Source organism: Asterias rubens, assembly GCF_902459465.1.
Source record: "Asterias rubens chromosome 8 unlocalized genomic scaffold, eAstRub1.3 super_scaffold_89, whole genome shotgun sequence".
Taxonomy (NCBI): Eukaryota; Metazoa; Echinodermata; class Asteroidea; order Forcipulatida; family Asteriidae; genus Asterias; species Asterias rubens.
The window spans coordinates 1341659-1355477 of NW_022985693.1; the positions used below are offsets into that span (position 1 = coordinate 1341659).

At 36.8% G+C, this 13819-nt stretch overlaps 2 protein-coding genes across 6 annotated transcripts in view; both read left to right on the top strand.

Annotated features, from left to right (window-relative positions):
• LOC117305536 (protein furry homolog-like) overlaps positions 1–4044 on the top strand; it is a 55651-nt gene extending 51607 nt beyond the window's left edge. For all 5 annotated transcript variants that reach the window (XM_033790413.1, XM_033790415.1, XM_033790417.1 and 2 more), the window contains 4 exons: positions 795–905; positions 1634–1833; positions 2679–2776; positions 3040–4044. In XM_033790413.1, coding sequence (XP_033646304.1) covers positions 795–905; positions 1634–1833; positions 2679–2776; positions 3040–3788 — 1158 coding nt within the window. In that variant the 3' untranslated portion in view covers positions 3789–4044. The remainder of the gene's footprint in view (positions 1–794; positions 906–1633; positions 1834–2678; positions 2777–3039) is intronic.
• Positions 4045–7560: 3516 nt separating this feature from the next.
• Positions 7561–13819, top strand: part of LOC117305590 (adenylate cyclase type 10-like) — a 29462-nt gene continuing 23203 nt past the window's right edge. The window contains exons 1-9 of the mRNA XM_033790469.1: positions 7561–7573; positions 9503–9625; positions 10331–10465; positions 10856–11002; positions 11635–11840; positions 12032–12077; positions 12480–12511; positions 12785–12830; positions 13326–13375. Coding sequence (XP_033646360.1) covers positions 7561–7573; positions 9503–9625; positions 10331–10465; positions 10856–11002; positions 11635–11840; positions 12032–12077; positions 12480–12511; positions 12785–12830; positions 13326–13375 — 798 coding nt within the window. The remainder of the gene's footprint in view (positions 7574–9502; positions 9626–10330; positions 10466–10855; positions 11003–11634; positions 11841–12031; positions 12078–12479; positions 12512–12784; positions 12831–13325; positions 13376–13819) is intronic.

Here is a 13819-nt window from a genome sequence, read left to right on the forward strand (position 1 = left end):
AGCTGGTAAGCAAAGTGGGCTTTTTTGTTCACACTACTTACTTGTGTACTTTGTATAGGTAATAAACATTCTGTTAATTAAGCTGGTGTGTTCCTTCATCCTCTAGCAAGTTTCTTTTCACCAGTTATGATATTAGATTGTTCAAACTGCAACATTTTTATTTTTGGGAAGGATTTGTTGGTTGGATTTTGAGGCTTATAACTTTTATTTTTTCTATGGTCATTAGAAGATACCAGTTGAAACAAAAACAATATTTTGTTCTAAATGTTAAAGTTCTTTTCCTTAGATTGGTTCCAATCATTAACCTTTATAAATCAACATGTCTCAAAAATGCACAGGAGTTATTATGTAGTTCCAGTCCTTGATCAAAATTGTATGAATTTGTCCTCTTGTACAATTAATGAAAACAGCCCTGTGACATCAAAGTTCGATTCACATTCACATTCGCAGGAAGTATGAACCAGGCTTTATTCCGATAAGTATGGCTGCTCTTGACCTGTTATGGTTGAGAGAAGTTGGAAAGTTTGTAGGACTGCAAATGGATTTAGTGTTTGCATGTTATTTTTCATAGCATTCAGCTTGCATCATAATAGAGTAACATCAAAAGACACTTGTATCACCCAAAGACAAAAAAGCTGTATCACACATTAGCTTATTTTCTGTTGTTACTACATATCTGCTAAAAACTATTCATTGTATTTACTATGCTTAAATGCCAGTGCACAGATTGTTTTAAAGCATAAATAGTTTTATGCTCCCAAAATAATTGTCTGTTGTCTCTAATCTTATAATAGCAAATAGAGTTATGCCGTCGTCTGTATCGCCTGTACTTCCAGCTTCGCATGCTGTTTGATAGCTACTGCAAGCTGATTCACAGTCTCAGCTCTGCGAGGCAAGCACTACAAGTAAGTTGACTGCAACTTTGACACTCAGTTTCTTCTTGTGTTGCACTGCACCTGAAGTCAATTATAGTGTTCTTCAAATTTAGAAAGATAGAACAAATATTAGTTTACAAACACATTCTGTCATTTGTTTTTGCTCTTTCACCAATGTGTCTTAAGCACTGAATACTCTCCTGAGTTCTGTTAAACCGTTGCAGTACCCCCAGCTAACACAAAGGATTCAAACTTCCTCTTGCTTACCAGGCTAGCTTGTTGGTCTAGTGGTAAGACATCTGGGCCCAATTTCATGGCTCTGCTAACTGCCGATTTCTGCGGCTACGACCACGATCCCCACTTACGTGCAAGCACCGAATTTCTGGGCTAGCTTTGTAAGCGTAGAACGCTTGGTAACATGGAGTACGCACGCGCAGAAGCCCAAATTCGCCGCTAACCTGTGGAATACGCTTGCCATAAGCACAAAATTCCCTGCTTTCATAAGCGCTGATTCTGTGCTTACGGTAAGCAGAGCCATGAAATTGGGCCCTGCTCTAGCAATGCAAAGGTCATGGGTTGGAATCCCGCCCAAATTATATGCTTTTTTTTTTTATTTTTTTTTTTCTTATCAGAGCTCGGGGAAAATACTGAGAATACAGTTCTTAATACACATTGGTGTAAGGGTAAAAACAAATTATATTTTTTATCCCTGATGCAAATATAACATCTATTAAACACATTCTATATTCCCTATCCAGGTGACCGATTATTCCCAAGATGTATCAGCTGCTAAGGACGAGCTGATCCAGGCATCTGAGGAGCTTGAGAGTGGTCAGGCTTCTTTGTCTCCTGAGGTAGATACATCTAAGATGACCCCTGAGACAGCACTTAGGACTCTAGCTGAACATCTCGGTAATAGACAGCTCCGTCTTGCCTTGAGATTACTCCATGTCTACAGGTAAGCCTAGTTAACATCAAATGGCAACTTGGATGTAGTTGCCTTCTGTAAAAATATATTTATATCTCTGGTGGAAGCAGTAATAGACCGATCCAGTAGGCTCCGCCCACGACGCACGTGGGGCTCTCCATTGCCTTTCTGCACAACTCTGCCGCGCGCGCGCCAAGATATTCGCACACATGCCGGACCTTATTTGTCGGACCTTTGTTGCGTTGTGATTGGTCAATACGCAATGGGGCGGAGCTTAGTGGATCGGTCAATTAATTGGTCTTCATTTTTACTGTTACATTAAAAAGCTGCATTGATATATATATAAGATAACAAACCATTGACAATCACATTTAAATTTTCAGTTGAACAAAGAAATATTGACTAGAGTGAGACTTGAACCCTGGACGTCCGAATTAATGTTCTGGACCTTTACCAACTGAGCTGTCTAGCCCTATGTTTGGAATGTCGCTATTCCGAAGTTAGCAGGTTAAAGCTCGGCTTTAAAAATAATTTTAAACGTTTACACAGTCATTCACTGCTTCCCAGGTTGTTTAGTAAAATAAGGTGTGATCCCTGGCTATATGACAGGTTGAATAGCTTTGGACTTGCGACCCAGAACAAAGGTATTGATTAATTAGGGATACTGTAGACATAGGGCTGGATAGCTCAGTTGGTAGAGCGCTGGCACCTTAAGCTGCAAATAGTATGCACAGTTGTTCCCTCCAAGCCACAGACATTAAATGACTTTCAGAGAGAATGCTATCATAGCTCGTGTGTCCATGGCCTAAGAAAATTTGATGAAGAACTTGGAATAAATAATTGACATGAAACTGATTGTCTGTTTAATCTGATAGGTCAATGTGGTCTGGTGATATGTTTGGCTCCAGTGAAGAGGATGATTTAGATGTACTTCTAGCTTTATTCTGCAAACATCTGTCAGAGGGAAAAACAGGTAGAGAGATATGCAATTCTTTGCAAAACCTTTTTGAGTTATGGCAGACACTCAAATTTTCTGTATACACCCAAATCAAATGGTGTACTCCTATAGTGTCCACCATACCACACCATATGTCTAGGCTCCGTTTAATGTCGCTATTATGACAATTCTCAGTGTTCTCCGAACTTACAACCTTGTTTCAAATTTAGAGTCAACAGCTATTTACCTTTTAGAATAAGCTATTCTTTAACAAAAATTGTGTTTGTTTTTGATAAAAGGAGTTTTGGTAGTGACTCGATCTGATAAACAACTAGAAATTGCTTCTCAGTGTCTGATGGACACACACATGCTGCTCATGTCATCTCTTCGCAAAGCTGAGTCCATGGAAACCAAAGAAGTGGTGATCTCTCCAATCTTTGAGATTAAGAAAGCGGTCGTTGTTGAGGTTCCGGATTTGAAAGTGGTCCCGGAGGAGAAAGGCTCTACTGAGATCCAGGAAGTGAAAAAGAAAGACAGCGAAGAAGACAATGTGCAATCAGAAATGAGAAGTGATGGTGGTCCTGCAGAGTTCACTGCTACTTCTCTTCCTACCGAAAGCTTAAAGGATATTCCTAAAGCAGGGACCGTTGGTGGTGTAGACGATGTTGTAAAGTCAGGGTGGAATGTTGAGGTCACAGATACAGTAGTTGTACCATCTAACGAGACAGCAGTAGCATTAGGTCAATCACAACATGAAAGGACATCATCAAGTGGGAGCATCAGGGTCAGCTTAACTGATGATCCATCAGATGATTTGGGTATTGCATCCAATACAGTAACTGTTAGCTCCGGTTCCTCCGAGTCGATCCATATACAAGACTCAGGGATAAGCCAAGACATAGGAGGACCAGTCTTTGATGAAGAAGTCAAGTCCATAGGGCTAGAACCAGTGGCAGAGGTGGTTGAGGGAAAAGGTGATCAAGACGGCTGTAGTGAAGGGACAAAATCTAGACCAGTGTCTCAGGACAGTATTAGTACAGACTTGTGAAGGAGAATAGTACTGGAAAATAAATGATGAAAGGGCTGGTTGTTTTTTTAGGTCGTTGTTTGAGATGAACTTTACAACAAGAAGGCTTGTCAAAACTCCCATAAGGGGCTCTAAAAGAGAAGCTGGAAACGGCCAATCTCTCTCATACAAACGCGTGTTTAATGCCTACGATTATGAATCGCACAAATCAATAAATTGTAAATGGTGTTTGAAGCTTTGCATGTTGTGAAGAATAATAATAACTATAAATATAAGTATAAACTTGCAGGTACAACCATGTGTAAAATCTCTTTTGAGGGAGTGTTGGGTCTGAAAGACGAGCAGAGTATACTGTTTGAAACTTCTAGACCACGCCGATTCTTTCAGAGCCAACACTCCCTCATTTGTTTGTTACACATGGTTGTACCTGCAAGTCTACTATTTACATTTATAGTTATTTTAAAAAAATTGTGATTCAGTAACTAGACATCAACACTTGATTTCATTGTGAAATCAGGAGTTAACTTGGCCGGATTCAAACCCACAACCTTGTGATTGCAACTCCTGTGGTCTAATCACGCGACCACTGTAACAATTTGAGAGGCATAGATAGGGCCAGCCACTGTATGTGTACTATTTTTGAGGAACTCCGCTGTTTTTATTCTTAACTTTGTATTTACTGCTAAAAAAGTTTTGTTTGTCTTGTGACAGGTGAAAAGCTTTATTTCTGTCTTTTATAAGGGTTGCTGCAGACGTTAGTATCAAAAGGATCACAAAATGAAGTCCCTACTCTTGCATAATTTGTATGGATCATTGATCAATGCAAAGTGATGTCAATACAAGCAAAGTGAACTTGCACACAGAAACTAGCTGACTATTCTTTACAACTCGACATGGTTAGTGCTGTATATTGTAATTATATTTATTCATCATGTGAAAAGATTTATATTTATTCAAGTTGTGTTGAACTTTGTATACTGTATTCTAACATAAATATGTAAAGTTTGTTGACGTTAAAGTCTTTAAATATTTGGGAAAATGATAAGCTTAATAATTTACATGGGATTTGCGAAAGTAAAACAAATGTCTTTGCATCATAATGGGAAATGGCCCTTTACATTAAACTTGTGTCACTTCAAATATGTTGACAAAACAAGTTTGTAAATTGGTCTGACGTTTCTATTTGAGTAATCTTGCTCGTATGAATGTATGTAGTACATTTTTACTTTTTTATCAAATTAAGTGGGACATGTATGCCAGTAAGTTAACAAAAACAGATTAGATACTTAATTTAAGAGGTTAGGGCCATGTACTAATAGATTTACCAATACATGTGAATAGAAGTTTCTAGTATTTTGGACCAATAATTGTTATTACAGGTCCATTATGTGTTTCTCTAGTTGTTTTTGTGCCCTGCCGTGAGATTTGATACCAATACCAAACATTTATGAAACGCACACAAGAAGTTATCTCTATGCGTTGTACAAAATGATATGAAAATAGCAGCAGATTGAAGCTTAAAAAGGTTCAAGAAACGGTAAAATCTATACAAAAAAATATGTACAATATACACTTTATAAGAAATTCAAGATAATAATAATAAGACTTGTAATGCGCACATATCCACCCTGCTGGGTGTTCATGCTGTTGATGGGTTTTTGTAATGATGGTTGCAAATTGAAATTCAGTGAGAGATATAGGTCATTTTTGTACCAGCTTGCTGCAAAAGCTTCTAAGTCTATGAATGACAGTAAGTTTAAAGAATCCAACTTTCTTTACAGGGTCTGACCCAATGAAGTATTCATGATACAAGTGAACTAAGGAAAATTTATTCCTCAGACCATTCAAGTAGCTCAAGATTTGCACTGCTTTGATGTACATCTACCATGAGTCAGGTACATTTGTTATTGCATGTGTTGTTGTTGTTCCAGTTATTGTTATTGCATGATGTTAATCAGAAGTTTGTTTTTCCATAACTGTAATATTAATGTACATAATTAAGAGTAATATAATATACTTTTAAAAGTATGTTAGTGCCAGATTTAATCACATGATGCAAAACTGTTAAACATTGTAGAAAGTGGGAAAACTTTCATTATTGAAGAGACAATTCAAAATAAGACAGCAGAATTAGGCAGAGAGAAGTTGAAAAAGACAAATATTTGAAGATAGTTTTGAACTTTCATGATTAATCTGAATTTGTGAGAAAAACACAATTATGTCAATGTTTGCCATGCTGAAGGATACCCTTGTTATGGACAATTTCATACCAAAGTTCACCTTCACACTTGGTTCATTTTTACAAGAGTTGTTTATTTCTTTATTGGAATTCTTTCTCTGCCTATTCTTGTTTGATAGATTTGATTAACGTCTCGCATAATATTAAAGTTCATGACCATTGATGTTATACAGAGAAGCAGTTTATTTGTCATCTTAGTAATGGATGAATATGATTGCTGTAGCATATGATTGTATAAATTAAAGGGGAACAAAGGAAAATACCTTTAGGTGTTTGTTTATGTTTGTCCATGTGTATGTCCGTCTCTGTCTGTCTTCCTGTAGGAGTGCTTTTGTATTCAGCAAAAAAATACCTCACACAGGATAACTGAATTAATATTCACAAATGTTTTTCATTACGGTTTGAAGTTAAGATAAAAGGGAAAGTAAAGAAATAGTAATGACCACTGCCCAATTTCATAAAGCTGGTCAGCACTAAACAAAATTGCATTAGTACTGAAAAATCTTGCTCAGCAGAAAGTTACCAGCTATATATTTTAATTGATGTTGTTGGTCAATATACTGTGCTATAGTTGCTTAGCAGAAAAATTGCTTAGCTCAATTTTCTGCTTAACGGCATCATCAAAACAGGTCAAGGGCATACGAGGCAATTAAGGGAATGTTGTGCCTAAGTCGCATACCTTTCTATTATTGCTCACAAAAAACTGCTGGTTGGCAGACAGCCAAATTTTAGAAAAACATTAATTAACAGATGTGACAAAGTTCAACATTCCCAAAAGATACAGTTGCTTTGTAGCCAACATCAATTCAACACTTATTTTGATTACCATTTTTGAGTTATGCGTACCATTGTTAAAAACTTTTGTATCTGTTTATGCTTTGCATTTATGGCTTTCCATAGTTTTTAAACCTTGACTTTTTAAAAAATATGGAAAACTTAAAAGAAAAACAGATAGTGACGGTTTGTAACAATGTTACACAAATAGTGCTGAATTTGTTGGAAATAAAGCAATCAATTTGGGGAGGTATTTAATTTTATTTAAAGTTTTAACAATATTTTTAACATTTTAACAATATTTGTTCCAACATGTTATTACGATTCAAAATGTTTTAGCAACATTCGGCCGTCCATCAAATGCCAACCAGTGCGGTTTGTTATTGTCAACCTTTTACCCACGGGGCAGCGCTCTGTTCGTTCCCTGCTATCCCAACGCTATCTGTGTGCGTTTTACGCACCCAAGGTATAGCTCGGTGCGCGCGCAGTCAATTGCTTTACGTCATCTTCGGGTCACCAACGCAGGAGATACGTCACAGGGTTGTCCTTATTCCGTGCAACTTGATTGGTTGAAAGATTAATTTATTCATTTGATCTACCGGTGTGGATACCCAACCTTTGTTTCGTCACCGTAATTTGCATGCGCGTTGTCTGCTTAAAATTAATAAAACAAAACATTTTGAGCATGCTCTCCGTCCGGCCGGAAACATTTTGCAGAAAAGTAAACCATGAAGTCAGACAAACTGCCATAATTTTGACGTTTGAAATAAGTTTTCAAACATGAAGCAGAAAGGTAAGTTTTCATACATTAACAAGGAATATTTTGTTTGTATATTGCACCGCAGAATGTGGTAAATTTACGTTAATTTGACGGACACTTTTTGTGTTCATTTTTTCCCCCACCAACTTGTCTCTCTCGGTCATACTTCTTGCTTGACTTTGAAATTCAGCAATTTGCCTTAGTGAATTTCTTACATAGGGTGGTGTAATTAGCTTTTAAATACAAAACAAAATACGAAGATTTTTAAAATCACTAACACTAAACAGTAGACATGGTAGAGCAGGGAGGCCCGTTCCCGTAAAAAAAACGGCTCTCGTTCTCTTTCGAGCAGCGTGCGGAGGAGGCAGAACTGCCGTCTGAAGCGTCTCGGGACCCGTTGCTAGCTGTGCTAGCATGAGCTCGCCCCGTAAATAATGAACACTGATACTGACTGGTAGAATACTAATTACTTCCTCACTGTGCTGTGTCATGATTGTACCACCACTTCAGTGTCGCAACTCGTGCAAACTTGTCGGTAACATCTGTGACTGTGAGTGAGGGTAAAACGCACAGTCGCAGACAGTCGAGTGTCACTGACAGTTGAATTGACACAGATCTGACAGTGACCATGGTGACATCGAACACTGTCGAAGAATAAAGTGCAGCTTATTTTAGGCACTTGAGCATTCTAATCTAATCATTGATAATGATAAAAAGATAACATTACAAAATACAACAAATAAACTTTAGAAAAAGAATTAGCTGTTGCCATTGCAAACTGCTTACCAACCAAAAGGTCCTTATGTCTTGTATGATGGTATTAAAGTTAAAACTGAAAGTTAAACGAGGCATGATATTTCATAGTTGCGATAACGTAACCCTCCTGCCGATGGCCAGCCTCGGCAGGAGGGTTACGTTATCCCAACTAGCAGTCATTTCAGCACTAGCTATGGTGAGTCTTTCTGGAAGGTTAAAATAAATGACAATGCAACAAACATGAACTAGCCCTAGCGTCGTTCTCAAAAAGGCTATAAATGACAACACAGCAAATGTGTTCATGTTTGTTGTGTGATGTCATTTTAGCCTTCGAGAAAGACTCTGCTTGAGTGCTAGCATGGCTAGGGTTGAAAAAGCTTGGGCGATATCACGATATTATCGAATATCGCGATATTAACTTGGAAACGATTTCGATATCGGATGGATTTGGTTTTAATCGAAATATCGATATATCGCAATATATCGCGATATATCGCGATATCGATTAAATATCGCGATGTATTTGCTAGCTGAGACATCTTGCACCCCATAGGTTTGGAGTAAAACCAGAAGAATAGGTCATTAGAACACCTCTCTTATGCTATGACTGTCTCTACTACATCTTTCACTTGGAGTTTGAAGACTGATGATGTCAAATTTAATTAATCGCGATTATATCGAATATCGCGATATAATGTCGGCGATATATCGTGAATAAAATAAATCGATATCGCCCAAGCTTACGTCAAGCCATTAACTACTTTTTTGCATTGAACAAACAAATTTCAACTTTTTTTACAAAGTTTTTCTCATGTTGAATCCACATCCTTTTTAAAGGGACATTACGCATTTGATTTTGCTTGCAAAAAGGTTGTTTGCAGTGTAAGTACTTCGTGTAATTCACCATAATGCATAAACCTGTTGAAGTTTGAGATCGATCAGCCATTTGGGTCATGAGAGAATAGTGAAAAAAAAAACGATAAAAAATTTTGCATTGCATCGATGCAAAAAAAAAAATGAATAAAACGCTCACTGAGCGATAAACTCCAAGCGCGAAATTAGATTCTCATCAAATATATAAAATTTCAGAGAGAAATAAGGGATGTTTTCTTCTATCATCATCATTAGACCGTGTGGGTTTTATGTAAATCTGTGATTGTCATGATTTTTGTTTCTTACCAATTCTGTAACGTTCCTTTAAATCAGATGAGGCTTTGCAGGAGTTGGTGGCTCATCTTCCCAATCTTGTTATTGATGCTGCCAAGGGACTCAAACACCTTCCGGCTGTCCAAAAACTTAATGGAATTCTCATGTTTCTAGACATCTCAGGTAACTTATACCCCTTTCAATCTACACTTTTAAACAATTCCACTTGATTTACTTCTTACTTTATTGTATTCCATTACAACCAATGCGGATTATAAAGAAAATATTGGTCAATTATTGTCACTTGGTATTCTGTGCATAGCTAAATACAAAACCAGCACCAGTATTTGTAGGATGTCCTGTTTTCAATGTGTCCCTAAAATCGAGGCAAAACTTTTACCTCTCTGTGCGCGATGTAAACAGTCTCTAGATAAAATTGTTGTGGTTTGACTTACCAAGCAAAGAGTCTCCTTCCCCTCTTCACCAAAACTTAGAAACACGGAAGGCTCCAATGGCTAGTTGCACTTGTAAATGCAAAAGGTTTTGGTATTTTAGGCATTTCTACAAGGTACAAAAATATGTCATAATGTTGGGGCCATATACAAAAAATTGCCCACTGAAAAAGTTTCATCAAACACTTTTTCAATTCACAATTCAGGATGATCAAATCATGTGACTGGACATATTCTGCTGAGCATTCTTTAAAAAAAAAAATACAGAGGCTTAAATAAGCCATGTGCCTCATTATCATTTTCTAATAATCTTGAGAATTTTTTTGTAACCCTAGTATAATACAAAAGTGTAAGGCCGCCAGGGCTAGATTACCATTCCAATTTCAGCAGCACAATCTGTGAAAACCAGAGTAAAGTATTAACCTTCTAATTACAGGTTTCACTGCACTTTGTGAGGAGTTTACACAACGAAAGCATGGTGTGGATGAACTGACTAAAACTCTCAATGACTATTTGGGTCAAATAGAAGATTTGGTCCTCAAGGCTGGAGGTGATGTCATTGAATTTGCAGGTAAAGTTTAATAACATTTATATTGTGTTGACTCACTGTATGTGGCCCTTAGATTTGTTTTTAGATTTTTACCCCCCATATAGTTAGTCCCTACTGTTACAAGTCAGTCATTGTAATTGGTAGGAGTCTTTTATGTGGGGCAAAATTGCTCAGTTTTCTCTGGTCACTGCGAAATATAAATGTCTATTAATATTGTGTGTAAATGGTTTTTCACTATTTTCTTGTGACCCAGATGGCCTATTAATGTCAAACTTCTACTGGTTCATTTATATTACATAAAGTGCTTACACTGCCAGCAAATGTTTTGTGAGAAAAACCAATTCTGTAATGTTTCTTTAAGCAATTCTCTGAAATTAGGCCCTGGTGTTAACTGCTTACTCTGTTAAACAGGTGATGCAATGCTTATTCTGTGGGAGGTAGCATCTGTTGAGGCCAATGTGGCAGCCATTGTTAAGGCTATCATCTGTTCAAGAAAGATAATGAAGTCATGCAATAACTGGGATACACAAGTGGAGGTACAACTTGGTGTGAAGATTGGTATGCAATATTCAATACAAACACTGAATGGGATGTGAGTGCATTGTTGCAGAATATAATCACAAGGACTACTCAGAAAACTGTTGAAACTCTACAAATTAATGACTAGACACACAAGTAGGACTGATTGTTTGTTTTCTAAGAGATTTTATATATTAAAAATATATCAATTTACCTGTCCTATGTTTATTTTCACATACAACGGTAACAGCGATCCAATGTCGTGGCATTACGACATTGTGACACACTCTTTAACAAGTTATTTGGTGACAAAGCTCAAAAGGCATCTATCTGCTTTGAAACAAGAAAGTCAAAGAGATTTTAAGTTATGTCACAGTAGCCAAAACCCCCAAAGCTTTGAATGAATATTCAACATGAATGGCATAGCACATTGTAGATAATTATTCTCAACTGTAGAGTTTCATTTTATAGTTCTGGATGACGTCATCAGGCCCCGAACATTGCGCTTGATTCGACACAGCAATTTCTCTCTTGTAAGGGGCAGTTCTATGAGGAAAATGTAAACTTGTACCGGAACTTTGCAAAGGATATAACAGCAAAGGCACCTCGGCCCTTGCTGTGGGTGCTGGGGTTTATTTCAAGGCCTGTGATATCATGCATTATTTTTACAGGCCTGTCAGCAGGTGAGGTATTCGTCACCTATGTGGGCAGCAAGTCAACTCGTTTGTTCTCAACCAGTGGTCAAGCCGTCATTGATGTCAACTTAGCTGAGCATTACTGTGAGAAAGGAAGCATCATTCTATCACCATCTGCCTGGTCTCACTGCCCAGAACGGAAAGGGATGAATGTGGAGAAGCTTGATGAGGGACATGTAAAGGTTAGCTGAGCAAACACTTGATTTCTTACATCAAACTAATTATTTTATTGAAAGCCTTACTGAAGGCGGTCGCATATTTCACTCTGAAAAAGACAATGTAAACCAACATGGTATATGCATTATATTTTATGTAGTGTATCAAATCAAAGCAGACGACAGTTTAATGGTTAATTGTTGTGATTGATTTGTAGGTTCTTAACCTCAGGAAAACGTGGGCAGAGACTGAGTTGGCAAAAGGTTTGTTGACATCACATCATTCTTTAAGTTGATTACCTGTTTTGGAAGCATGAGTAGATATCCTATTGTTTGCATATAAGTACTGTTAAGTGATGTTTGAAACTTTACATGGTATGTATGATAAGAAGTAACTATGACTACTAACTTTACAATCATGTGTAAATCTCTTTTGGGAGGATTGATATGTTCCAAACAGTAATTCTGCTCGTCTTCAATCAATGTTGTGCCCCAGTTTAAATTTAGTTTATCACAATAAATAAAAGTTGAATGATAACAACCTGTCTCCATTCACTAAATCTTTACAAAGTTGATAAATTAAATCTCAAATTTAACAGCAGAAAACTGTGTTTTTCTATATTAGCAGAAGTAAACAGAATATATTTTTTTAATTTATTCTCCCAGAAGACCCACCACAGGAGCAATTGAAAGCCAGGGTAAGTCAATAAATAAATCCCAACAAGCTTCAAATGTCGCTTAAGTTTAATCATATTTTATAAAATGTCAAGGGAAAGGTGGTTGTACACCAAGTACAAATTTTTCCAAAACAAATTACACTCAAATGATCCTATAGGTTGTTATCCAACTTGTAGTGCATGTAAGACCTACATATTTTCTAACATAATTTTTCCTTTGAAAAGTTTTAAAAAGTTTATTAGATTAGAATCCAGTTTGGAATTACTACTTTTACAAATTAATGTCTATCTTAGGCTCTTGGTGAGATTCCACTGATACGCCGTCTGAACCTGAAAAATGGTAAGTCTCTTATGTGTTTTTGTGAATTCTAGTAGTATCAATCATTTTATGTGTGTGACTAGTGGCTAGTGGCTGTGGACAAATTCATTTACAAACCTAGCTGGGCCCAATTTCATAGCCCATTTTGTACTTACTTTGCGATTTCTATTTCATAGCACTAATAACTGGAAAAGGCATGTTAACCTTCTAGTGCTTACTGCTCTACTTCTTCTTCTGTAAAAGTACAGTCCACCATCTGGTGTATTACGTACTGCATAAAAATAAATGACGTAACATTGCAAAGCCATGTTGAACGCACAAGCTGGCTGCCTAATTTTCTTGCTCACCTGTGAAATAAGCTTACATATAAGCAAATGTTGCTGCTATAGTTTACCTTTAGCAGCGCTATGAAAGAATACTTTTTCATCATGCACATGATTTCTTTCCTCATTTGGGACATGCGTATACTGGAAGTGGAATTTTAACATGAGTTTCATATGTATGGGTTTTTTTCAGTTCACAAACAGGAATTGCGCCCTTTTATTGCTGCTCCAGTTATACAAAAGGTATGATAAGTACATTCATTCAAACATACATTGCAATTTCAGGGCTCAAACTTTTGGGAAAAATCACAAGTCTGTGGCTTCTTACTCGCTTTCTCTAAATTTTTACTGGACCAGAAAGTGTCTCAGAAGACCATATTTGAAAGCAAATCTGCCCAATATAACAAATATAGTTTTTTTATTTAAACTAGCAGTAATTTAATTTGTCATGATAACTTTGGTACTCAACAGAATGGAAAGGTATTTTTCAGACTCCGAGCCAATATTTCAACATAATTGGTGTTTTATTGAAGCTATTACACAGTTTCATTTATTTCAAGTCAACACTCATTTCCATATTAGTAAAACAAGAGAACAATTAACAAATTTAGTACAATAATCCAAGTATTAGGTAATATTATTCAATTGAAAAACACAAGACAGAAGGACTTATGCAGCCCTGAGTTT